Genomic DNA, 27,714 nt, shown 5'->3' on the forward strand with positions numbered 1-27,714 from the left:
TGCGCTGGCGATAAATCTGTGCTCACGTCGACAGGCAGTGGTGTTGAAGCGGCCAGCGTCTCTGCCTGTTGTACTGCGAAGCACTCGCGGAATTCTACAATTTCTTCAAAGTATGCAACTGTGGTACCCTCTGCAATGTGTCGACGCTCGTTGCTGAAGTTTGTCAACAGGACCTCTGCTTGCCCAGACACTACACTGACGAGACTTCTGGCAATAGCGATTCCTCGAGAGAGTAAAAGCGTCGATATTTGTTCCGCGACACCTTCTCCACTATGCTGCGTGTTGCACGTGACAGAGACGAGGCGGCATGACAACGGTGGCATGGTCACGTCGTCAATCACGCGCATGGGCTTGCGCTGCAGCGCTGCACTATGGTCCGCTGAGAAGGTCAGTACACTGTCCGGTATATTAATAATGGCACCGTACTCCCGCAGGAAATCCATACCCAAGATGACCTGTTTACAACACTCAGAAAAAATAATGAAGGTTGCCACGAATGATGAATCCCCGATCTTGATTCGTGCGGTGCACTTTCCGGTTGGTGTCAGCAGCTGGCCTCCGGCTCCTCGAATTTGCGGCCCCGTCCATTCCATTTTTACCTTCTTGAGTTGGTCGGCCAGATTCGCACTCATTATTGAAAAGTCCGCACCAGTGTCGACCAGTGCGGTCACGTCGTGACCGTCAATTGAAAGTGTAATGTCGGCGGTGACAATCTCGTCTTTCGTCGGTTCATTCGAAATGTGTGGCACTTCATGCGGCGGCAATGGGGGATTTTCAAATCTTCGGCAATTCGCAACCTTCCCCCCTAAGGTCGCTGCTTTTAGTTTCCCCGGCGTGGACTGGGAGACCTTCCTCTCGCCATGTCCGTGGTGCTACCTCTATTAGATCGGGGAAACTGACCTGGGGAGGGCGAGCGTGACCGGAACCCAGGAGAAACGTCTCGCGGGATCGTCGCGCTCGCTTCAACGTTGCGTCTTCCGTCGAAATAGCGCCGAGGGGTAGTGGACGGAAATCCTTGATACCCGGCAACGCGATGAGGACAATACCGCACGATGTGGCCTGCTTCCCCACAATGGAAGCACAGGGGCCTGTAGTCAGGGGTACGCCATATGTCGGTTTTGCGGAGTGGGGGTCGCATCGGCGTCGACGTTTCCCTGTAGTACCAAGGCACTGTCGGCGGCTGTTGCTGGTGGTACTGTTGAGGTGGCGGCACATTAGATCTAGGCTGTCGACGGAGAATATCTGCATATGTTGGCCTAACTATTTCAGTGTTCGGCTCGGGAAGTGAAAGCGCTTGCCTTATTTCTTGGCGAACAACTTCTGTGACCGACACAATCGCGCAGTCATTCGGTGTGGCGGCGAGCTTCTTCACCTCTTCTTGCACAATTTCGCGTATCAGGTCACGCAAAGAACGCTCGTCAGGAGTCACCGTGGTCACGGCGGTTGCGCTGATTTGTCCGCTGTTGTTTTGACGGTCGTACTGGCGGTACCGTAGCTGTAGTGCGCGTTCTATGGCGGTCGCCTCCTTCGAAAATTCGTCGACGTTTGAAGGTGGGTTCCGTACGAGACCAGCAAACAGCTGCTCTTTAACACCACGCATGAGGTGGCTGATCTTTCTGTTCTCGGACATGTCGGGATCGGCTCGATGAAAGAGACGAGCCATGTCCTCAACAAACATAGCAACAGACTCGTTGGGCTTTTGAATCCGTGATTCAAGGAGTCGTTGTGCATGCTCCCGCCTTTCGGTGTTTGCGAAGGTGTCCAGGAACTTCTGCCGGAACTCGTCCCACGTTGACCACACGCGATTCGTGAACCACGTGCGAGCCCCGTCTTGAAGAGGGAAATACACGTACCCCAACTTCTGTGCGGCGTTCCACCCGTTAACGTTGGCTGTGCGCTCGAACTCCTCAAGCCAGTCATCTGCGTCCTCATATGAGTTGCCATGGAAGTCCACAGGAGTTTTAGGGGTGAAAGCAGTCACCTGTGTCGTGCTTGGGCTCGTCATGGTGGGGCAACTGCTTCCCGGGGCAGTCATGTTTTCCGTCCAAGGACCGAACTCTGGGCTCAGGCCTAACAGGCGGCGGCTGGCGCGGTGAACGGGTGTTTCGACGAGCGGAAGTCTTTGTGGACTAGATCCCGGGCTGTTGGAAGGCGTCCTGGACATGTACCCAGCTCCTCCACCAGTGTCACGACGCAGACACAGCAGGAGTTCGATATAGAAGAGCTCACTTTAATTAAAAATGAAAGGCGCTCGTAAAGAGGACCGGGCAAGAGCTTCGTCTTCTTCTCTGGCTGTGCGAGCTCTCCTCTGCAGGTTGAATGCGGCAATATAGTGCTTGATTTTAGGTTTTCATAGAGCCGTAATACACCCTGTCATCGCATCAAAGACACGGGGCTCTTTGGCCACCCAAGGCCCTTGCGCCACAAAACTCCACTAAATATTATTTGCATTAAACATCATTTGGAACAAGTTTAGCCTGTGTGCATTTATATGCCTCCAACATATTTCATTTCCTTAGTGAGTTATTGAACTGTGTCGTTTAAGAATGAGATTCAGTTCCGACTGATCCGCAGTGCAAGCATCCTATGTTTTCTCATGGTTATTGCATTTCCATTTTTGCATTCATGCAAAATTTCTTTTTATTTGTCTTAAATCATTTGGTTTTTATCACGTTCTAGCCTATGAAATACGGGTAACATGAAATCGCAGACAGCCTGAACTTGAATAATGTGATGTATTTATGTCTCGCTATGCCAAAATAAAGTAAGAGGAAATTCGCCGCACAAGCATGTACTAATGTTAACCAGCAAAAGCTGAAAGGTGCGGCGCCGGTGTTTACCCGTGAGTTTAACCTGACGCGGTACAGAAACATTTCACAATTATTGGTTTCATTTTCACGCTTCCTAATGTGGTTAGACAAACCTCATTTGCCTTTGGTTTACTACATGTTTATTTCACATGCCGCACATTGTGCCTCACATGATCACGGTCACGGAGGAGTGTAATGAGTGGTTAAATGCGCTTGGCAATGCTTTAATCGTAGTGGTTGTTTTCGAACCACAGGAAGTAACAGACGACGTAGCCAAAGCCATTGTCCGCTGGAAAAACTCCTGCCGAACGTGGGCGTTCACCTCGGGAAATGCGTTCTCGCAATCATCATGTTGACGCTGCAATGACGTTGCAAGTGTTTGACGTCGGGAGCATACTTGGCGGTGTGGTTTGCAGGATCTGCCCACCACTGGCGCCTGCATTTCCGTTAGCGATATATTGCAGTTTGGAAGTCTGCTGGATCATCGGTTCGCAGTTGCTGCTGGAACTCGGCCTCCTGGGCCTGTTTTTGTGCCCGGACTGCATTATCGACCCAGCGAATGCGAGCTCTCTTACTTTCGGTGCTCTTCTAAAATTGTCCGTGGCATACGCTTATGGACGGTTGTGACGGTATGGGTGACAACACTCGCTTACGCAGCCAATGACGTCCGTGCCTTGGTACGACGCTGCAAATGACATAACTGATAACACAGCCAATGGAGACCGCTCATGACACCGCTGCCAGACATATTTTTGTTTCTCCTAGCCATATACAGCTTTCGCTGTAAAAACTTGTTTTGTTTTTTAAATTAGTATGTGCAGGCATTTTCACTTCAGTGCAGTACTTTAAAGGCTATTCTTTATTTCTTTCTGCTGAGGCAGAAGTATTCAGTTGGTAGACAAACTTTTAGGTCCATGCTAAAAAAAAAAATGTCGGATCTCACGTACAGTGGGAATCGATGATAAGCGACGTACGAATGAGGAAGGTTGATATGTCACTTTAATATCAGCATAATGTTATGAGGCAGAGGTAAATTATGCGGAACATGACTTTGATGTGATGATAATCATGTTTGGACGTGTCATTTACTTCCGTCGTCTATTCGTGCCATGTGATACCAAATTTGGTATATGTGGAGCTAGAGAAATGGCCGCGAGTGTCCTATGAGTGTAACATGTAGTCATGTTTTAGATGAAATGCATGCCACATTTGAACATGTCATTTACCTTCGTCGTTTATACAAGTCACGTAATACCAAATTTGGTATATGTGAAGCTAGCGAAGCGGTCCCGAGTGCATGATGAGCGTGGCATGTAGTCATGTTACATGACATGCATCTCATGATTATCATGTTTACACCAGTCACATAACTTGATCATCCATTCACATCCTGTTATTGAAAATATGGTGTATGTGAAGCTAGCGAAACCGCCGTGAGCGCATCAGGAGTGTGGCATGTAGTCATGTTCTCACATGACACGTACCTCATGATTATCTTGCATGTACATGGCATTTCCCTTCGTCGTTTATTCACGTCCCAAAATACCAAATTTGGTACATGTGAAGCTTCCAAAACAACCGCGAGCGCACCATGAGCATGGCGTCTAGTCATGACTTACATGACATGCATGTCATGATTTCCACATGAGTGTGTGTCACTTGTGTTCACCATGCATTCATGTCATACCATACAAGTTTTATAACATGTCATGTGAATGAAGCCACCGCAAGAGCAAGACCATTAAATGTAAATCATGACATTCATGACATACAAGTCATGATTTTCATGTTATGACTAGTCACTTATGCTCATCATACAGTTATGTTATGCCATACCATTTTTGGTATTGATACCATTATAGAAACGGCCAGGAGTGGTAAAAGTTGTAGGTGGCTAGATAGATACGCTCAAAGTCGTTAAAGTTCGCTAAGAAATGCTTTGCATTCAATAATAAATTAGCTTTGTGAATATACACATTAGATAGTAATTATCATAGTCTTCATGTTGGTACACAATTTGTAGGCTTGTTGATCCTTATGACATATATGATGTCATCTTTGACTGTGTTCAGTTTTGAAACTGAACGAACCTAAAAAGAATCTAGATGTTATCGTTATTTGTGAAATGTTATTGTTTCTGCATTATCTAGTTTTCCTTTTTCAATTGCTGTATGCTGGAAATCTGTATTTCATTCCGTATAAATCCTCCCCTATGTAATGCCCTCCGGGTTCTACAGTATCCAAATAAATAAATAAAATAAATAAATACCAGGCTCATGAAATCATTGAGAAGCGAGGTTCACATAACCATGCTTCTGGTAGCTTCCTTCTGTATTTAATTGGGGCTTCACTTGTACCTGCATGTATGGTGCAATGAGATATCAATATCAGTAAAAATTTTCCCCCAATGTTCTCTCTTTTGATTGGGTTATCTCTTACTTGATGAAAGTTGACATGTCTCATTCCTCTTTTGCTGCTGTGAGGTACTCTAGCTTTGCATGCTAAACGGCAATAAGTCGCCATCCTAGGTATCCTGCAGCATTTGAGAGTGCAGTGGATGGGACCATTTTTTTTGTGCAGGACGCATGAACCACAACGAGGTCATCAATCAACTGGAAGCAGACACCATTCACATTTTCACTGGGTTGGGCCTTGAGTGCAGTACACGCTTCTTTGCTGGCTCACATGCCCAGTACGCCTCCCTCTACCTTTTGGTATGATGTGACATCCACACTGCTTTAGCCAGTCATATTGGACGTATGTACATTTCATTATGATGGCAGCAGGCACACCAAGCTAAAATGTGCTGATGGTGCCATTGTCGTCATCATGGAGGTCTATACAAAGTGAAAGTGCACTGAGATTTTATGTGCCTAGCATGTGCAACGCCGCGGAAGAGTATGAGAGAGCACGCCAACTTCATATGTGCTAGGGGGGGGGGGGGGGAGTAGCGGAAATGTGGCTAGGCAGGCACGGAGGGGCAGGCAAGAGTAGCACAGTGTGGAAAGCATGCATTTTTCCTTAGTCTGCCTAACATGGGGAGGTCAATTTCAGCCTTTTGGCTTTTAAAGCTGGCAAACATGCCGACTGCAATGGGGCCATATTGTCCAGCCAATGATTTGCCAGGTGTGATATATTGTTGACTTCGAAAGCTACTGCCAGAAACTTGATAATTCGCTCTGTTATTATAAAATCTCACTTACCTCAAATAATCTGTGTTCCAATAATTTATCTCATAAATTGCACTGGATAATCTGATGCAGTAGCCTGCATCAGCCTGGTCAGTCAGAAAATTTCGGGAGTTGTGTGGCAGTGTGTAATATCAATTTCGCCTAAAACCATGAGAATGATGGTCCCTTTTGAGTCACAGGGTGATGCTATGTAGCAGTGTTCATGATTGTTAGACGAAGTGCCCAAGTCTTGTTGCTGCCAGCAGGGAAAAGAAAGGGGGGTTGAGGGGGGAACCACAGTGCACCCTGTGGACAGTTGAAGAGGGCTTCTAACAACTGCGTAGGAAAAGAAATGCTTCACTGTAACACAGTGGTCACATGTGGAGGAAGCAATAGGTCATGTGTCCTTCTGTGACAGGTTCGTGTGGGCCCAGGTGCTCAAACGACAAGAGATGCGACGTAAACAACGGCAGCACGTTTATACGACATGGACACACATATATAAAAAGGTCTACAATAACATAAATAATCTTAAAATCCTTTGCGGCACTATTGTCCCTGCAGTTTCTAAGTTACAGTACACGGTTCCTGCGACCCCGACACCGCGCAGCTATTTAGCACCACACTGCATGTGAGCCACTCACACGTCGCTGGCGACGAGATGGTCCGACCTGTCGTCGTGTCACCTTGAGGTCGTGCTGCTGCTATCACGATAGTCCCTGGGACGGCCGCTTCGCTGTAGCGTCGCTGGCCAGACGCATGGTTGCAACCATGCCTGGAACACCGGTAGGCTAGTCCCGCACCTAGGTCTCAGCTTGCCTGGCTTGGTTGCCCCCGGAGTCACCAACTCGCTCGCGAGTCTTGATGGTGACGCTTGCACCATCGTCACCCGGAATCGCTAGTCGTCCAGGTTCGCCTTGGGTCCTCCCATTAGAGGTTCGGTGCTGCAACGGACTAGTAGCATGCAACCCTCGATCTCTTCTGCTGTCCGACTGCCTCGACCTGCCTGGCTTCTCGAGCGCTTCAATCTCCTTTGTCTTCTTCCCGCTCCCTCAAGAGCGGCACCGCCCCGCACCATGCACGTTTTCGTCCTATTTTCACCTCTAACCCACACTGCACTAAAAAATGTACTCCACTCGTCACACTCCCCCCCGCTTTCAGAATGTGTTCGGCGGATACGATTGGCATAGACGTGACACAATGGCACAAAAAAAATACATACGTGGCCACCGCACACATGCAGAGCACTTCCCGTACAGCACAATTAGGATCCCAAGACTCACGTACCAGCACACCATGGCAGCTCGCCATGAGGCACAAACACCCTGCCACCTCTGACGCGAGAGCCCCGCCGCGGTGGTCTAGGGGCTAAGGTACTCGGCTGCTGACCCGCAGGTCGCGGGTTCAAATCCCGGCTGCGGCGGCTGCATTTCCGATGGAGGCGGAAATGTCGAGGCCCGTGTGCTCAGATTTGGGTGCACGTTAAAGAACCCCAGGTGGTCAAAATTTCCGGAGCCCTCCACTACGGCGTCTCTCATAATCATATGGTGGTTTTGGGACGTTAAACCCCACGAATCAATCAATCTCTGACGCGAGAACACATCCACGCACGCAGAATGCACAACACACGATGCACGTGGTGGGTTCCTCCTGGTCTTCACTTTGTTGTGACAAGCAGCAGCTTATCAAGGTCAGTAGAAGTCTGTTTCGTCGCTTAAACACTTTGGCCTGATGACGTCGTCGGTGACTCTAGGAACGGGATGGTTGAAAGTGCCGGAAACCGATACGTTGGTACACTGGGTTTGTCCGAGTCATGGAAGCGGTGCGACGGGGATTCCTATCTGTAGCAAACACAGCTGGCCACATTATGTGGACCGCTCTGGTAGTGCAGCCACCTTTGCCAACGCGGCGGTATTTTCGGCGACGTGTAAAGAGGCGCTGTCGCCTCATCTCCTCTTTGTGTCGAGTTCTAGTCAGATAGGGGCGATTCCTATTGCGCTTTAGGCCATGGCATGGGTGATAGCCGTTTAGTTTCACATGGGATTGGCTTTTGATGCCTTTTCGCACACTCCTTCCGCTTATTACCGTTTACCGCAGCTGGACTTCTCTCTCTCGATTCGGGTTCATATGCCGGTGATCGGTTAATTACGGGTACCTCGTGTCGTCTACCAGGACGTGTCGTGGGTGTCACTTGCTCAACGACACTCCAGCCGCTTGGACAATCAGCCTTCCTTTGAGTTGCTATCGAAGTGTCGAGCTGTGCTGCCCCGGGTAGGTTCCCAATGACCACATCATACAGGGAATCTCTCATGCACAAAGCACGAACCTCTTCACTAAAGAAGGGTGTGTCCAAAAAAACCACAGCTTCCGGGAGGTAGTGTGCCGTGTGATCCAGCAATAATAGTGGTCTATAGGTGCCAGTGAATCTTTTTTTCGGGCACTATTGCCTGTCGGACAACGACTGTGTTGCAGCCAGTATCATGCAGCACGGTAACCAGCTTCTTGTCTAAAAATCCTTTCTTTACTAGAATATTCTGGATTCCTTGTGATGGAACGCCCCTGCTGGCTGCGGTATTGACGACGGAAATCCTCTATCCATCCTTGAGAACAAAGAATCTTTGATTTCTTGGAGATTCTTCCGGTGTATGGTCTACTGCAACCATGCACGACGCTTCACTATCACCCTCTTCTCGGGTGGTGAACTTCTTCCTGTTGGGACGCATCTCACCTGTTCGGCTTTCGTCTCCATAATCACCTCTAGTGCGCACCCAACACTCAGCTGCCCTCTGCCCCTTCTTTTCGCATAAGCAACAGCGATTGTCTCCCCAATCTCGCACAGGTGTCTTCGTTTTATCTGTTCTTAGACCGGACCCTTGAATAATTTCCTTCTGAGGCCGCTCCCTGCCAAAGTTCAACAAAGCCTGAGCCTCGGCGAAATTGTCAGCTGGCTGCAAGAGTTCCTGGATTGTTCGGCAAAGTCTTTTTTTTCAGAAAAACTCTTAATGAGGGGGAACAGTCCTTGAGAAATTGCTCGGAAATCATCAGCTCCTTAAGGCCATTTTAGCATTCTCTGTCTCTGCGAGCTCCAGCTAATGATTGAAGTACCCCAGAGCCTTGAAGCGTACTGCTTGGCGGTTTTCCTATCTTCTGGTCTTGCATTACAGAATATATCTCGGTACCCGTCCGCCGTGTTCCGAAACCGTTGTAGGAATGCCTGCTTTAACGTGTCTATCCAAGGCAGCAGTCAAGTCCATGCGTCCAATGACAGTCGGTGCTTCCCCCATCATGCATAGACTTAGAGAAAGGGCCCACTTCTCTCGGGGCCATTCCTGGCAAACGGCTACACGTTTAAAGGGTTGCAGATATGCATCTAGGTCGTACCTTTCGTCATTGAACGGTGGTATAAGCTTGTGGGGACTGCACACGTTATACGCCCCGGATGCATTCGCTCTCGCAGCAGTGATGTAAAGTGCGGCCTGCGAACCAGCGGCACTTTCTTGCAGTCAAAGACTCAGTTCAAGAACCTTTCTCACGAGCTGCCTCTCATTCCTGTTCGATCAACTGCTGCTTTCATGCCATTTCCTCCTTCAGAGCATTTCGCTTCTTGGCACGCTCATCGTGTAATTGTATATGCTTTTTCTCTACCCATGCCCTCAATTCTGCATCCTTCAGTCCTAGCTCTTTTCCAATGCTTCCAACGTTGTCATTATTCATGCTTCACCCCTGTGTTGGAGCGTTGGCTACCGTTGTAATTAGCCTGTCCTGAAAAGGCTCGCGAATAGTGACAGGTTCATGTGGGCCCAGGTGCTCAAACGACAAGAGATGGGACGTAAACAACGGCAGCACGTTTATACAACATGGACACACATATATAAAAAGGTCTACAATAACATAAATGATCTTAAAATCTTTTGCGGAGCTATTGTCCCTGCAGTTCCTCAGTTACAGTACATGGTTCCTGCGACCCTGACACCGCGCAGCTATTTAGCACCACACTACATGTGAGCCACTCACACGTCGCTGTCGACAAGATGATCCGACGTGTCGTTGTGTCACCTTGAGGTCGTGCTGCTGCTATCACGATAATCGCTGGGATGGCCGCTTCGCTGTAGGGTCGCTGGCCAGACACATGCTTGCAACCACGCCTGGAACACTGGTAGGCTAGTCCCGCAGCTATGTCTCAGCTTGCCTGGCTTGGTTGCCCCCAAAGTCACCAACTCGCTCGCGGGTCTCGATGGGGACGATTGCATCGTCGTCGCCCGGCGCCGCTCCTCGTCCAGGTTTGCCTTGGGTCTTCCCGTTAGAGGTTCCGCGCCGCAGCGGACCAATAGCATGCAACCCTTGATGTATTCTGCTGTCTGACTACCTCGGCCTGCCTGGCTTCTCGAGCGCTCCAATCTCTTTCGTATTCTTCCCGCTCCCTCAAGAGCAGCGCCGCCGCGCACCACACACATTTTCGTCCTGGCCACTGCTAATCCATATTGCACTGAAAAATGTACTCCACTCGTCACACTCTCAGAGCGTCTACTTGTCACAGTGCAACCGTTCGACCATTTCTAGGAAAAGTAAAATATCAAGGCTCGTTTGACGAAAGGTTTTGTCTCTTGTCAGGTCATTGCTCCGGCAATAGTGTTGCCGGCAGAGCGTTCACCTGCTTTGAAAGCCTGTTCCGTAATTTTTTGGTAAATCACTTTTATATCATAGACAGGAGGTAAATCCACCCTCATTTTGAAGAAGATTAAGGATCAGACTACCTATTTATAATTCTAGACCAAGATTGTCAACACGGCTAGCAGTGCCATATTGCACTGTAAATTCACCAACAGAGAAACACTGCCCTGTGTCTATACCAGTTGTACGCAATGTTTGGCTAACCAGCCGCGGCATGGACACGTGCGTCCTTGTGCCTTCTTGGGCACTCCTCCCTGTGCTTCTCCACAGGCTGGAGTTCTGGCTGTTTGTGATCTGTTTTGCATTATAGTGCATATAATTAATGCAACCATTAGAGACGCGATTTATGGCAATATTCTGTCCGTGGCTGTCACTAACATGGTTACTGATAATTGGCGCACATCCGGCAATAATCTGCCGCCCACTGCCATGCCTGTTGTGTTAGCTGTAACCAGTTTTGCTTTGCTACTTATCTGCCACTAGAGTTGCACTGTATTCTGCATTGTAGCAGACCTATTTGCAATGGCTGTGCAACTCTGGTGGGGAACCTGGAAAACCATCTCACAGTAGAAAATGAGATTCGGGAGTGTAACCTCGCTGTACGACACTACGTATCTTCATGGCCATGATTTTCTGCATTATTGGGCTCAAATATATGTTGAAAAATCAAGCCAGGCACAGCATATGAAACATAACTATAAATGTAGTTTTTCTATGGGCGATACATGCCAATTTTTCAAAGAGGAGATGCTGCTTGAAAGTTTTTTTAATGTGTGGTCTAGGGCAATGACAGTGTTACCATTGACATAGGTTAATATGCTTATTTAAATTATGAGATAAGTTTTATATAAATTTGCACAGTTTTCATTCTATATCATGACAAGGCGTAAAATGCGGCTCTTCTTGGGCACACTTTTCTTGCTACTTAACTTCTTATGTTTTTGAGACATTGATAACTCATACTGCTCCACAAGTTTAAAATGCTAATAGCTATCAAGAAAGTGCACATAATAATTTTAATGAACTAGAAAAAATTTAATGTGAGAATTCTCAAAATTCTCAGCTAACTCTAATTGCTTACTTGAAGTTTAACATAATTGTGTAAGTGATATCAAGTTTAAAAAAAATCATTGCACTTGTCACCTGTTAAGTGGCATTCACACGAGGGAGAAATCCACGGGGGATAAAGGCGGAGCCTAGTGACGTCAACAGGCAAGGATAAGTCCCCCCGAATGTCCCTCACTCACACGGACGAGGTGAATGACGGGAGAGATCAGTGTGGCCAGAGTCTCCACCATACAATGGAGTGGGAGAACTTTGACCCCCAACCATAGATACCGGGAAGCTTTCGTCTATGAGGGGGGGGGGGGGGGGATCAAAGCCGCATTGTGTCTTTATTGGAGAAGGAAGAAAGTGCTGGCGTATCTTGAGTGAAGAAAGTGCTGGTGTGGTTTGAGGGAAGTGCACATTTTGCACACCCCCCCCCCCCCCTGTTTATTGCTTTTTTTTTGTGGAATGCAGGCGCGGCATTGCTCTTGGTTTGACTAGCCACCACAAGCTCTTTTCTTTGTTGCGAAGATGAACTTTCCTAAAGTGACATTCCGGGCAGCGTCATTGACGACTATGAAATTCCTCACAGCCTCTCTGACTCGTCAAATACTAATATTGAGTTAGTAGATAGGAATTGGAATAAAGTATCTTTCGATGTAGGTTGGCTTTTTGTAAAGAAGGCATTATGCTATCATAACATTTCTTTCGTGAAAACAACCGAGAACAAGAGAGATCTAGCCTAGTAATATTTGACAATTATCTGTACAAGTGTTTTTTTATAATTTCAAAACCCAAGGTAATAGAAGACCATTTATGTCTTCACTACGTGAACTCAGCTTAAGAATCAGCTGTATCAGTGCAGCCAATAAAGTAAAATGTGAAGTATGTCATGTTTCTCAAAATAAAAAACAGCGTTTGGATTCTACGACTGCCTATATTTTAAGCATTTATAATATTGAATAAAGAGGCCTGTTAAAAAAAATTTCTTCATAAAGTAAGACATCTCCATCAGACTGAACAAGTGGAGCAGCAGCAGTAGCAACAACAAAAGTGGGCGATGTCACAATTCTTATCAGAATAACCACTTTCAAACAAAACTAAATATCACTACATAGAGATGGTAGCGCTCCATCATCTGTTTGGCTACCGTCTCCCACACACCATTCTCCAGATTAGTCCTACTGTTATTCACGAACGAGATCTCCAACAAACAAGAATATTGTTCCACGAGAGAAAAAAACAAGTTGCTTTGTCGCTCATTTTCGCCATGACGGGGTCTGCAAGTCCGGAGCATAAATTGGAAAGGTCGCTGCCGTGTTTTGTCGAAAAAAGGCTGCAATGTGGCCAGAGACCCACCCGAAATTCCTCTGCATTCCCCGCTGCACGTGGATCGTTTGATTGGTTGGAGAAATGATCCCCGCCTCCCCCGAGGAGCCGCGAAGAGGGCGCGTCGACACACTAACCCGTGACGTCGTTGTCACGTGATGCGCCATCCTCGCCCGTCTTCTGGGGATTTTTTTCTCGTGTGAATCCCACTTTATTAAATATGTGAGAAAAAGTTTATACCAATCTGGCCATAAGAAGTGCCAAAAACATAATATCCTAACTCAACAAGTTGCCCAATATTGCATCTTTAGAAAAACAAATTTTAAAGGTAGAATTGAAAGCCTATCTATTTGACAAGGATATATTTTTGAAATGATTTCTTCTATCATGAGAGCTTTGCAATCATGGTTATTTTGTGCATGTGGCTTTGGTGAACTCCTCATGCGAAATGCAGTGGCAAGCAGCCAGGTCACTAAATTCCAGGGGACAATGAGATCTTGTTAGTTTTTTTATAGACACCTTGTGCTCCTTTAAATTGATTTCAAAAGATTATGTCATTCATAACTACAATCTCAACTTCTTTTGTCATGAGAGTGAAGAAATTAAACTTGTGAAAACAAGTAAAAACAAAAAATATGTAGTGATCTCACTCCTGCATTATTCTGATAATATCAACGAAAATTGCACCGAAGTTCGATTTGGGAGCATCTATCACCGGCAATAGCCACACTGATGCCTCAATTACTTGTGCATCCTATTTTCGGGGCCACCAAAGTCACATTCACGTACCTATTTTATTATGCTGAATAAACAGTGGTCACGCGTGCGTCCAAAAATCCATAATGCTATGTTTAGTACAAACGCAACTTTGTTGTGTGATTCCGCTTAAGGGCGAAACGCGCTCTCCGCAGAGGCTCTTGAGATCTAGTCCAATCGGTAGCGTGAACACTGTGTCGGAGATTCATCGGCGGACGTCATTTGTTTCAAGAACGCTGCTGATAGTTCGTTTGAAAAGTTATGCGGCATGTAATAAAGCAGTTTTCACTAATAACTGCACGCGTGCCACCAGGATGTCGCGTCTATTTCTGGACATCGTGATTAAATTTTCTGTGTTTCTCGTCTGCAGAAAATACATAAATGATGGCGAACGCTTTGACACTTTTCCTCTAATACACTTTATTCATGAATCATTATACAGAAGAGCTCTTTCATAATTCCTTCTACCAGCACATCAGCATTTATATTCACTGTGGCGGTAAAAGCCTCTAAAAAACCCTGCCCTTTCGAACTCGAGGTTGCTAGGGTCCGAATTGATCATTCTGGCATGGCCATCGGTAATACCATGCTGAATGTGCTGGTTCTGAAAATTCTTGTATGCTTTCTTTTTAAATGTCATTGCATTTATAAAAGCATGTTTCATAGTCGGAGAAATGGCGATTTGGTTTTAATACGCACAGCCATGAGGCCATCGCTAGCGGCTCTTGCATTGGAAGGCCTGTGAAGCGGCTATGCCTTGTTACACGTTCGCCTCTTGCTTTTAAGGGTCAATAGCTGACCATTAAAAAAAAAAACCGGCATGGCATTTATTGTTTCATTTTAATAGGACGGGTAAAGGGGAGACTGCTGCGTCGCTTGAAGTGGCTGGCGTGTGCTAACTCGAGGCATAATGAAACTGCTCGTGAACTTCCTGTGTTACGAACATCTTCTTCGCGTTTAGATAACTGACAGCACGAAAGCTTCGGCAACTAAAGTGGTCATTGTCTCTTTAGCCGGCGTTCTTTTGAGTTACGTGATATCGAATCTAAAAGATACAATTTGTTAGTTTCACTTACGCTCTTAGCCATGAATGCGATACTAACAAATTGTATTGTTATACCAAATAATAAAGCTTGACGTCATCTGTGAGAAGCGCTAGTGGCGGGGTTGCCATTTCGAAGGTTCGCGCACTCGCAGAAACTTGCTCATGATGAAACAAGCACTAAAAATACACACACTCAGAGAGGACACAGACAAGTGCTTACTAGCAACAGAAAATTTTATTTCGAAGCGAACATTAATAAATACATCACACGCATGTACGTCACTCCCGACTTCTCCTGTCATCATCAACAATGTGATATAGCAAAATATGCACCCCCATAATCGACGGCACAGAACCAGAAACAAACACGTGTCAAGAACTAAGAAAAGAAAACGTAAAACAGAAAAAAACAGAAAAAAGCGTAAAACAGAAAAAAAACACTGGGTTATGTGACGGTCTAAAAAGAGCGGACAGTGGTCATCCTGATCTGCACAATATTTCACATAGGTTGGAAAAAGTTGCATGATGGTATGGCGTGCGGGCTGTTTTTTTCAGCTGAAAGCAAATGATCAAAGAGTTGTCCAGCAGTAGAAAGGCTAGTCAACAAGAAAGGAACTGGAGAATCGAACAGATGTAGCATAAAACGTGGCAGGAGGTACGTTGAGTGCAAAAGAGATTTTGTATACGGAACTCCTTTCACATGTGGAAAGGAATACGTTGGTCAGACGGGTCGGTGCATAAATGTGCGCCTTCGTGAACATGAGAGTTCACTAAAGGGGGCCCCTTACTCACACTTAGCGATGCACTGCAAGGAGTGCACCTGCCAACCGAAATTTTCCGACACACGAATAATTGACAGGCACAACAAGCGGACGACGAGAGAAATAATGGAAGCGTGTAGAATAAGGAAAGGAGGGGACAGTTGCGTCAGTCAAGCGTCAGTTCTACTAACAGATGCGGAATTTGCTTTTTTGGACGTCACATAAACCAGTTTTTTGTTTTTTGTTCTTGTTTTTTGTTTTAAGTTTTTTCCGTTTTTTTTCTCTTTTACGTTTTCTTTCCTTAGTTCTTGACATGTGTTTGTTTCCGATTGTGTGCCGTCGATTATGTTAGTGCATATTTTGTTATATCAGGTTGTTGATGATGACAGAGAAGTCGGGAATGATGTGCATGCGTGTGATGTATTTATTAGTATTCGCTTCGAAATAAAATTTTCAGTTGCTAGTAAGCGCTTGTCTGTGTCCTCTCTGAGTGTGTGTAGTTTTAGCGCTTGTTTCATCATAAACCTTTACCAACACGCCCAACTAGCAGTCATTCTAAAAGAAACTTGCTGCATGCGTGGTGTTCGATAGCTGCGACTTGGGTGACTAGAGACCCTCGAAACATCTCCTGCACGCCGATGCACATACAGATAGAACGCATGTACACAGTAGTATTGCGTGTTAGGCCCTTGTGCTGTAATGTAAGCATTAATGGAGGTTTGTATCTAACTTGAGATAGAAACCGCGGCCAACAGTGTCGACAGGCACACGCTCCGCTGGTCTAGACCAGTGTGACTTCATTTGTACAGCACAACTGCATGTACGAATGAACCTCCAAAATGAAGCCACTATGGTGTGGCCGCCTTGTGATCATGGCTCAGTGCATACCCTTATATAGCCGCTCTAGAAAACCGAGCACTTTTCACAGTCTGTTCGCATTGGGAGTACAAGGTAGAAGGGTACACCAGCCGTAAATAGTGTGTGCGCCAGCGATCACACCCTTAAAGTCAAAGCTCATAACAATGCTCCTTCACCCTCATGTTCCTCGCTCGGTCCTTCGTGTCTTTTGGGCACGGGTGACGTTATCCTCTGGGCTTGAATAACAATAAATGGGAGGCCTGGAACGCGGGTGAGGGTATCTCATTCGCCATCAGTGCAAAGGAGATATGTTGGCTCTTGTCTCTGCTTTAGCCATGTTCGTCACCCCTGCACCCCTGCTCGCACACTTTTACCCGCCTGTAAAAGACGATGCGCGAGGGGATGTTACCGATTTGGACGTTACACAATACATGATGGCCAGTGGCATAGCGGGGGGGGGGGGGTACATTAGGAACGTTGCCCCACCATCCACTTCCGAATTTTTTTCGCCGTGGCATATATAGTACAAAATTGCCTTTTGCCTGCCCCCCCCCCCCCCCCTCAGATCAAGGTGCAACCCCCTTCCTATTTTTTAAAATACTTTTGGCTACACCCCTGGCAATGGCAGAAACCAGTCGAGAATGTCCAAATAATTGCTATCCTATTAAAAACAATATGGATCTTGCCTTCGTGTTGGTATGCATAAGGTTCCCTGTGAAACTTTTTTTATGCACGGCTTTCTAGAGAACACGATGGGGGCTTTTGTAGTATAGACGGAACGCCCTAGCCACGTAAACTATGGCTGCAGAAAGAAAATGAAGTTCGTTGAATTGTGTAGTTTCAGCACAGAGATGATTCCGGAGGAAGTTGGCTTTCTGAGACCAGCTGAATGACTTCGTATTGTGCCCAGCAGTCTAATCAGTCGTGAAGAAAAAGAACCTTTTTTTATTCTTGAAGTCATCATAGGAAAATGCGCTTGGGACTGTGAGAGTCTTTTGGCGTTGTATGTCACATCGTTTGTCTACTGTATCTGCTGATAATCACTTAGGTGTATTTGTAATATTCTATGAAGTACAATTTTATTCAACCAGTATTCTGTTTATTTGCTACGGAAAAAATCACTGAACAAGTTTTGCCAGAATGCTCAACAACATAGGGCATTATTCTTGCATCATCTATTGAAATAGGGAGTGCTTCTAAGACGAATGGCTTCATGAAATTTGCAATGAATCTAAATATTTTATTTATTGCTTTTCACAAGAGCCTCAGAATAATTTTTCATGTCCTTCAATTTAAATGCAACTTGCTTCTCCTACAGGATTTGAAGTTAGCTGCTCCAGATTGCTCCAAAATGGAAAATTCTGCTCCTCCAAAGTGCTCCAAAGTAGAAAATTTTTCTGCTCCCAAGTGCCCCCAAATGAAAAATTTCGCTGCTGCAAAGTGCCCTAAAATAAAAATTTTGCTGCTTCGAAAATTGCTCCAAATCATAAGACTTCGGTGGCATCACTAATTATGTAATTCTAGAAAATACTTCCATTTTTTGAGTAGCATCTACACTGAATGGTCTGTCAAAATTGCGGGTGTGGGTTATATTGTAACAGGCAGATGAGAACGACGAAAAGGACGGGGAAAAAGATGATGTGGTCGGCCTCTACGAGCGAGCGGGATGCCATCTTGTCCGTCCCGAGTTCATTCTGTATTTTGTCCAGTAAAGCTATTCTCTACTCACTTCAAGCAAGACGGAGCTTGGTAGCAGGCACTTAGTGGGCTCCCTCATGGCGACTGAAGTCAGCAATGTCGACCCATCTCCCACTATCCTGGCTTTTTTAACCACTTCCGTGCTTTCTCCAACTGGCCCGTCAACTCTCATCTTGGAGCTCCCGAGGGATCCAGGAACCTTTTCCAGCACCAATGACGTTTACGTAGAAGCCTGGCTGATGTCATACGTTGCGAGTGGGTGTACTTATGCGATGGGACCCAACGCTCTTGCTGGCCGACGTGATTTTTTATCTTAGAGGTACCGTAAAGGTCTCGTATGAAACGCATGAGGAAGAGCTGACCAGCTGGGAGTTATGCAAGCAAAAGCTCTGAGAGCTATTCGACAGGCCTGTGGCAAGTCAACGCGCCACCCAAAACGAGCTCGCACGTCGGGTTGGATTGTGCACCGAATCTTACCTCACGTACATTCAGGATGTACTCGCTTTGTGCTGCAAGATGGACTCGCAGATGTCTGAAGCCAATAAGGTTGGCAATGTTATTAAGGGCATAGTGACGCCTTTCACCTTCTTGCATTCGAGAATTCATCTACGGTCCAGGACATTATTTCTGAATGCCGGCGCTTTGAAGAAGTCCGAAGCCGCCGTGTTCTCCACCAGTTTGCCCGCCTTCCAAACACAGCTGCAACATCTACATGCGAGGACCCTCGTCTGCCTTCTACGGAAAGTTCCGGTGACGTTCGAATTGTTCGTCGGGAAATAGAAGCCACGGCTCCACTCGCGTTGCCCTCCCCCAACTCTGACAGCTATCACGCCACCGTCTCCCTCATCCAGACGGTTGTGAGACAAGAATTGGCCAGCGCCTGCTAGAACATCTGCTCAATTTATCGTCCAGACTACGCTCCACCAAATTCACCTCTGGTTGTTGCGCCCAACCCACGTTTTGCTGCACCCCCACGTTACCGCAACCCAGCAGAATTGCGTACCCCAAACGACCGGCCAATATGCTTTGATTGAGGTCGTATAGGCCACATTTCGCACTGCTGCTGTGCCCACCTGCCTGGAATTCACAGTCGTCACCGCAAACAGAGCCGCTAACGCCTGACAATTCTTCGCACCCTCGATCCAGCTGCTCCCCTTCTCAGCAATGCCGTTTCTCCCGCTCGCTCCCATCTCGTTGATCGCCGTCCCCAAGCTTCTTCTGGCGCTCACCTCCGGAAAACTGACGGGAGCACCTATTGGAGGTGCTGCAATACCGACCTGATGCTAAAATCTTCTACTGACCCTGCCTGCACATAGGAACCTTATCAATGTTGACGTCAACGGCGTACCAACTATGGCCCTCATCGACACTGGCACACACGTGTCCATCATGAACGCTGACCTTAGAACACAGCTGAAGAAAGTCCTTACTCTTGGCCCAACTCCTGTGGTCCGAACTGCCGCTGGTAGAACAGTCACCGTGATTGTGTGCTGAGCTCGCGTCAGCGTTGCCGGACATCACACATCAGTTTTGTTTTATGTTTTAGAACGTTGCCCTCACGACATAATTTTGGGCCATGACTTTTTGTCGGAACATTCGGCCTTGATAGACTGTTCTGCCGGTATAGTGCAACTTTTTCTACCTACTGTTGTTGATCCTTCAAGTTGCCCTCCAAGTAGGCTCTGTTCCACAGAACACCTGCGTCTCTCTCAACGAACAGTTGCTCCCATAGGTGTCTGCCCTGTTCCACCTGTCCCAGACGGTGTTTATATTGTGTCCCCCAATGTTGACGTCCTGCTTTCGCACCACGTTGCATTTCCTCACACTGTCATCACTATAACGGCCAACGCATCCTGCCTACCACTAGTGAATTTCAGCCTATGTACTCAACTCCTTCCCTCCCTCGTGATATATCTCTCGCTGAAATTATGCCGGCGGCAGAGTGCCATATTTGCACTCTTAAGTTATTACAGCATCCCGAGTGCAGGGAAAGCTTTGTCTACTCCTCCATCAGACCAAAGTGTCTTAACGAAGATGATTGCACCCGACTTACCGAAAGAAGAAGCTAACGAACTACGTTCCCTCCTTGCATCTTTTTGGGACATCTTCGACCTTGGCGACCGCCCCGGGGTCTAGGCCAGACGTGTGTTGTTGAGCATCGGATCGATACAGCCGATACGAGTCCCACTCATCAATTACCCTACCGCGTGTACAATACTGAGCAGCGCATCATCCAACAGGAGGTCGACAAAAGGCTTTTTAGGAATATCATAGAGGCTTCCTGCAGTCCACGAACGTCCCCTGTTGTACTTGTGAAGAATAAGGACAACAGCTGGAGATTTTGTGTCGATTGCCGGCATTTAAACAAGATCATGAAAAAGGACGTCCATCTTTCACCACGCATAGACGATGCCCTGAATTGCCTTCACGGCGCTGAGTATTTTTCCTCCATTGACCTTCACTCCGGATACTGGCAAATAGCCGTTGATGACATGGACTGTGAGAACACGAGGTTTATCACTCCCGACGGCTTTTACCAGTTTAAAGTGATGCCATTCGGTTTATGCAATGCGTCCACCACGTTAGAACATATTGTCACGGGGTCGTGACGTAGCCGAAGACAGGAGACATTGTGTTGGAATTTAACTGTTTTTTAAGGTGAATCTGTGCCTGGTAAACGGAAAGTCCGATTACAGTAGCAGTCTTGGACTGATAGCGGCGAACGGAGTGTCGGCCGTCGATCAATTACTGACAAGGGGCGGAGTGCGTCGGCATTTATACTCTTGCCATCGAATGTTCTAGCGTTATCGCTGGCGGTGGCGTAGGTTCCAGAATAATCTGTACAGTTCACAGAGTGGGCGTGATCTTATCGAAATGATCTACTAAAGTCCGGAAGCTTCTCGAAAACTGCACGCGCATTTTGCGCTGAGAATTGTGTAGTGTTTTGGGGTGATAACAAAACTTGAGATATGGGACGTGGCACTATGATGGATGCCCTGCAGCACGGCTTCAAATGGTCCATGTTCCTGAGCTACGTAGACAACGTCATCGTTTTTTCTCCTTCTTTTTTGACGCACTTTGAAGGGCTATCGAAAATCCTATCGGTCTTTTGTACGGCTGGATCGCAACTCGATTCGGGAAAGTGCCACTTCGGCCGTCGTGAAATTTCTGTGCTCGGACATTTTGTTGATTTTATAGGCATTTGCCTTGATCAAGATAAAATACGGGAAGTAAAAGATTTTTCTGTACCAATCTGTACCAAAGACGCTCACAGTTTCTTTGGCCTATGTTTTTACTTCTGTCACTTTGTTAAAAACTTCGCTGACGTCACACGCCCTCTCACTCAACTCCTCAAAAAAGATGCTGGCTTCATCTGGGGCCCTGAGCAAGCAGATGCGTTCCGAAACATAGTGTGGCTGCTTACTTCTCCTCCCATCCTCGCTCACTATGACATCTCAGCTCCAATAGAAGTTCGTACAGACACAAGTGGCTATTGCATCGATGCAGTCCTGGCCCAAAAACAACAAGGACCCGACCGTGTTGTTGCCTATGCCAGCCGCCTTCTTTCGCCCGCTGAGAGAAAGTATTGAATAACTGAATGCGAATGTTTGGCGCTTGTTTGGGTGTCACACCTGTCCCGTTAATTAGGGAGGCGATCGCCGGGCTAATTCCAAGGGCCGAAGTATCGGCCCCCCGAATCGCACCACGAAAGCGTGGACAATTTAGAAGTGGTCCTTTTTGGCGCGCCAGCGGACGCCGGCTGTGGCTCAAAGAACAAGTCAGAGCCGAGAGTTGATAAACAAACAAATTATATTCTCAATAATGGCAGATCAAAAACAATACACAAGTATGCACACTCCACAATAGTTGCATACAATATGTCACCAATCAAACCAATCAATCAACGTACTACACAATACACTCAGCCACACTTGAAACAACGGACACGGACAACAATACGCACTACAATGCAGTCGCATGCATTGAACAACCAAGACACTTAAAGACTAAAGAGATAGAAAACCTATTCAGTCCAAAGTTCTTGGAACCAAAGTCTAGATGATACTCTTCCGAGAATCACTCACTCAAAGTTCAGCGTTGTTGTCGTTCCGCAGCCCTCGAAGTTTCTCTTCCAGGAAACCTCCCGTCTTCAATTGGCCACTCTTCCAACTTCAACTTCTTCGCCGGAACACGTCGGCTTCACACCCGCAGCTGTTGCCCCCGCGTCTCCGCTCGATAGCGGTAAACACACACTCTTGCCTGTAGCCCGAGCCTTCACCCCTCAGGTGGAAATCCTCTTCATCTCCGGCTTCGTCCCTACGGACCAAAACCTTCGCCGACTACACGGCAGAATCCCTACGCGCTCTGGCGCTCACTTCCGTCTCCTCCTGTTCTGTCACTACGGGCAGAACCTTCGCCGACTCCACGGCGGAATCCCTACGCGCTCCCGCGCTAACTTTCCGTCTTCTCCTGCTCTCTCGTCTCGGCCGCTTGATTAAATACCTTCCGCGCCACATTCTAGAAAGTTCTGTTCTTTTCGTCGGCGCGATGCGCAGCGAAGGCTGGGGAGAGGCGTGAGACGGTTCGACTGCCCTCCCCGTCGGATGAGTCAACTCGGCGTGGCCACGCCTCCTTCGTTCTAGAAACATCGCGGGCTATCTCGGCCGCCGATGTGGGGTGAGGAGGTTCGTCGATGAAGCCACGCTTCCGCGGGGAGAGCGCGCGCCCGGGGAGCCTCGGACGTTTGCTTTCTTTTTTTTTTTTTCTTTTGACCTCGCGGCGTTTCTCTCGCCCGTTGTCGCAAGAATTTGGCGGCGCGCTCTTTTTTAGCGCTCGTTCTGTGACACTGCCCCCCACTTTAAGAATATTATCTCATAATATTCAAAACCACACAAACGAGCGCGAACAGTCACCACACATTCTCACAGACTGTAACATAGTCCGTCGCTCATGACACGTCACATTCACAATAGATCACTTAATACAATTGTACATTGTAATTCACTTACACCACACGTGAAAACACAACCACAAGCACATGAGTCCAACACTCCACCACACATTCCCAATATACAATGTACAAAGTTCTCTCATTACAACAATGGTCCAATACTATACATCACATCACAGCACAACACTTCGACACTTGTGACACAGGATACCACAACATTAACACAACATAGGGCACTCAACACTGCCAAACACATTCTGCTTTGACCTCAGCACTTACCCTACGTACTTCGAGCAGCGCCTGCGCCCCTTTTTTCGGTGCTCGCTCGATCTCTTCTTGTGCTTCCACGTTCTTTTTCGGCGAGCCCTTTCCAACGACGATATCTGAGGCGTCGTCTCAGCCATCGTTGTCTCTTCCGACACCGTTAACGCGTCATTACATTCGACGGGTCCTGTCTGTTTATTTACCCGCTTGATCATGCCACTACATTTTGCCCGGCTGGCCAACTCCGTCTCCTTTACACTGTCGGTCGGTTGAGGTCGTGCCGACGTAAGTCCGGTTGCTCGGCCCGTGAACTTATTCGACACGATCGTCTTCTCCTTCGCTGTCTCTTGCGCCGCGGCTTCGCCTCGGGCTCTAGTGAGATCCGTCACGGGATGCTCCTCCACTGTATCTCGCGGCCGCTGTGTTGGCGAGGGCTCTAACTTCGGGTCTTCTCCCAAACATTCTGGATCACTTGGCCCTCGCGCCCCGTCGATGTTTCCGATGACAAGGTCATACAGGGGGTTCGTCATGCATAAAGCAGTAACCTTCCCGCTGAAGTACGGGGTTTCAACCTCAATTTCTGCTTCGGGAAGCATCCGGACTGTACGGTCAATTAGGCAAACCGGTTTCGTTCTGCCTGTCAACTCTCTTTCCCGTACCAAATTTCTCCTCACGATAACCGTGGAGCTACCGGTGTCTCTTAGAACCGTAATCTTCTTGCCTGCAATCTTTCCAGGAAGCGTTGGCATTCCCTTCGTAACACCGGTTGGCTGTTTTGACATTACAGCCCCCACAATAGGAATTTTCTCCCCATTCTTCAACTCTACGAATCCATCAGTGACGGCATTATTATCAGATTTCGGTGCTGCTTGCACACAGGATACCTGGTGAGTTTGACTCACTCCGTTCCGACATGCATCTGCTCTGTGCCCAGTCTGACCACACTTGAAACATTTTAGAACCGTAGGGCTCGTAAAGATCGTTCGACAGTTTTTCGCGCGATGACCCACTCGGTTGCACAGAAAACATCGCGGAATGCTCTCTGGTGCACGCTTCTTTTCTTCGGGGGCCAATTTCTTCGAATCATCGGGACAATCCTTCTTGACCTTGGCCAAATTAGTTCCACCTTGCGCTTCCAAGAATTGATCAGCCAATTCAAGCATTCCTTCAAGTGACTCAGCCTTCCTCTCTTTCAAATACAGCGACAGGCTTGGGTGGCAACTAGTAAGAAATGGTTCTCTAATTAGGAGCTCTCTAAGTTCATCGTACTCCTGCGCTGTCCCTGAAAGTTCAATCCATCTGTCGAAATAATGACAAAGTCTGGCGGCATACTGTGTAGCCGTCTCACCATCAGCTGGCTTTCCTGTCCTAAATCTGTCCCGGAATCCTTCCACAGTGAATCTAAATCGCTTTAGCAAAGCAGCTTTCACCTTTGCATAGTTGGCTGCATCGGTCGGCGTCAGCCTACCGTACACACTGAGCGCTTCACCACTCAAGCAAGTACTCAAAGCAGTTGCCCATTGATGTTCCGGCCAATTCTGGCTCTTCGCAATCGTCTCAAATCGGTGAAGGTACGCGTCAAGGTCGTCCTTCCTTTCATCAAACGCTACGAGCAGCTTGCTTGGGTTCAAGCGGAAGCCGTGATCTTCCCGTTCGCTGCTTTCAACTCTAGCTTGGACGGGAGTTTCGCTTCGCTGTTGCAAACGGAGCCGCTCGAGTTCCATCTCGTGCTGCCGCTGCCGCTCCCTTTCCTCTCTTTCTTCCTTCAGCTGTCGCTCCCTCGCTTCTCTTTCTTCTCTCGCCCTTTCGGCTGCCAACTTCTCTCTCTCCAGCTCCAACTTCAATTGCTGCTCTCTTTCTTCCTTCAGCTGTCGCTCCTTTGCCTCTCTTTCTTCTTTCACCCTTTCAGCTGCCAACCTCTCTCGTTCCAACTCAGCTGCTTTTTCTTCCTTGGCCCTCTCTGCCTCCAACCTCTCTTTCTCCAACTCAGCTTCTTTTTCCGCTTTGGCTCTTTCGACCGCCAACCTTTCTTTTTCCAGCTCAGCTGCCTTTTCTTCTTTGGCCCTCTCTTTTTCTTCTTTTTCCTTCTGGGTGACCCACTTTCGTAGTTCGGCGCCAGAAAGACCCATCTTCTCACCAAGGGCGACTAACTTTTCGAGATCCATGGTGTCTCGCAACTCGCAAATAAAACCTTGCCGCGTGCAAAAATTATCTGCCTAAATCAGTCTATCAGAACACTCCCCTGCACTCGTTAACGAGAACACTGAACAACACACAAAATCGTTCCGATAGCACTATCAACAACTCGAGGCTCTTTCTCACTACTTTGGACACACTGTGCACCAAAAGGTCCTGTCGCGGACGCCAGATTAATTGTCACACCTGTCCCGTTAATTAGGGAGGCGATCGCCGGGCTAATTCCAAGGGCCGAAGTATCGGCCCCCCGAACCGCACCACGAAAGCGTGGACAATTTAGAAGTGGTCCTTTTTGGCGCGCCAGCGGACGCCGGCTGTGGCTCAAAGAACAAGTCAGAGCCGAGAGTTGATAAACAAACAAATTATATTCTCAATAATGGCAGATCAAAAACAATACACAAGTATGCACACTCCACAATAGTTGCATACAATATGTCACCAATCAAACCAATCAATCAATGTACTACACAATACACTCAGCCACACTTGAAACAACGGACACGGACAACAATACGCACTACAATGCAGTTGCATGCATTGAACAACCAAGACACTTAAAGACTAAAGAGATAGAAAACCTATTCAGTCCAAAGTTCTTGGAACCAAAGTCTAGATGATACTCTTCCGAGAATCACTCACTCAAAGTTCAGCGTTGTTGTCGTTCCGCAGCCCTCGAAGTTTCTCTTCCAGGAAACCTCCCGTCTTCAATTGGCCACTCTTCCAACTTCAACTTCTTCGCCGGAACACGTCGGCTTCACACCCGCAGCTGTTGCCCCCGCGTCTCCGCTCGATAGCGGTAAACACACACTCTTGCCTGTAGCCCGAGCCTTCACCCCTCAGGTGGAAATCCTCTTCATCTCCGGCTTCGTCCATACGGACCAAAACCTTCGCCGACTACACGGCAGAATCCCTACGCGCTCTGGCGCTCACTTCCGTCTCCTCCTGTTCTGTCACTACGGGCAGAACCTTCGCCGACTCCACGGCGGAATCCCTACGCGCTCCCGCGCTAACTTTCCGTCTTCTCCTGCTCTCTCGTCTCGGCCGCTTGATTAAATACCTTCCGCGCCACATTCTAGAAAGTTCTTTTCTTTTCGTCGGCGCGATGCGCAGCGAAGGCTGGGGAGAGGCGTGAGACGGTTCGACTGCCCTCCCCGTCAGATGAGTCAACTCGGCGTGCCCACGCCTCCTTCGTTCTAGAAACATCGCGGGCTATCTCGGCCGCCGATGTGGGGTGAGGAGGTTCGTCGATGAAGCCACGCTTCCGCGGGGAGAGCGCGCGCCCGGGGAGCCTCGGACGTTTGCTTTCTTTTTTTTTTTTCTTTTGACTTCGCGGCGTTTCTCTCGCCCGTTGTCGCAAGAATTTGGCGGCGCGCTCTTTTTTAGCGCTCGTTCTGTGACATTGGGTAGTCAGGAAATTTCGTCCCTATTTGTACGGTTGGCCATTCATAGTCATCACTGATCACCATGCCTTGTGGTGGCTTTCGTCCCTGAAAGACCCTTCACGCTGTCTTGGCTGTTGGGCTCTGCGCTGACTACTCAGCCTGTACAAAACCGGCCTCTTGCATCAAGATGCCGACTGCTTGTCCTGATATCCTGTCGACCCTCCAGACGGCGACTCCTCTACAACCTACCTTCCTGCCGACGTTCTCTATCTGCATTTAATGAAATTGGAATCGAGCAGTGACAGGTACTTTCTTGGGCAGTATGATCCGAAGGCTAACATCGGCGACGCCCGACCCTTCTCTTCGAATGTTTGAATTACATGATGGTGTATTGTACCGTTGGAATATGCGTCCTGACGGCCCAGAAAGACTACTCGTCATTCCCCTTCAATTGCGTCAGACTGTTCTCGCCCGGCATTATGATGCAGCAATAGCCGGTCACTTCAACTTGTCACGGACCTACGACAGAGTTCGCCGGCACTCCTTCTGGCTTGGCATGTACCGCGACATCTGCTGTTATGTTGTAGCCTGCGACCCTTGTCAACGACAGAAAAAACCAAATGTCCCTCCTGCCGGACGTCTTCAGCCACTGGACATCCCACAAGACCCATTCTGCCGTGTTGGCCTGAACCTGTTTGACCCTTTTCTTACGTCAGCTGGGGGTAATCGCTGGATTGCAGTAGCAATCGATTATACTATCTGATACCTGATCACAC

The 27,714-nt window shown here is 47.7% G+C and overlaps 1 protein-coding gene across 1 annotated transcript in view; it reads left to right on the top strand.

Annotated features, from left to right (window-relative positions):
• Positions 1–27,714, top strand: part of LOC119160965 (uncharacterized protein C05D11.1) — a 269,272-nt gene that overhangs the window by 181,538 nt on the left and 60,020 nt on the right. Inside the window, exon 15 of the mRNA XM_037413256.2 lies at positions 5,391–5,524. Coding sequence (XP_037269153.2) covers positions 5,391–5,524 — 134 coding nt within the window. The remainder of the gene's footprint in view (positions 1–5,390; positions 5,525–27,714) is intronic.

This window comes from Rhipicephalus microplus, chromosome X (assembly GCF_043290135.1).
Source record: "Rhipicephalus microplus isolate Deutch F79 chromosome X, USDA_Rmic, whole genome shotgun sequence".
NCBI lineage: Eukaryota > Metazoa > Arthropoda > Arachnida > Ixodida > Ixodidae > Rhipicephalus > Rhipicephalus microplus.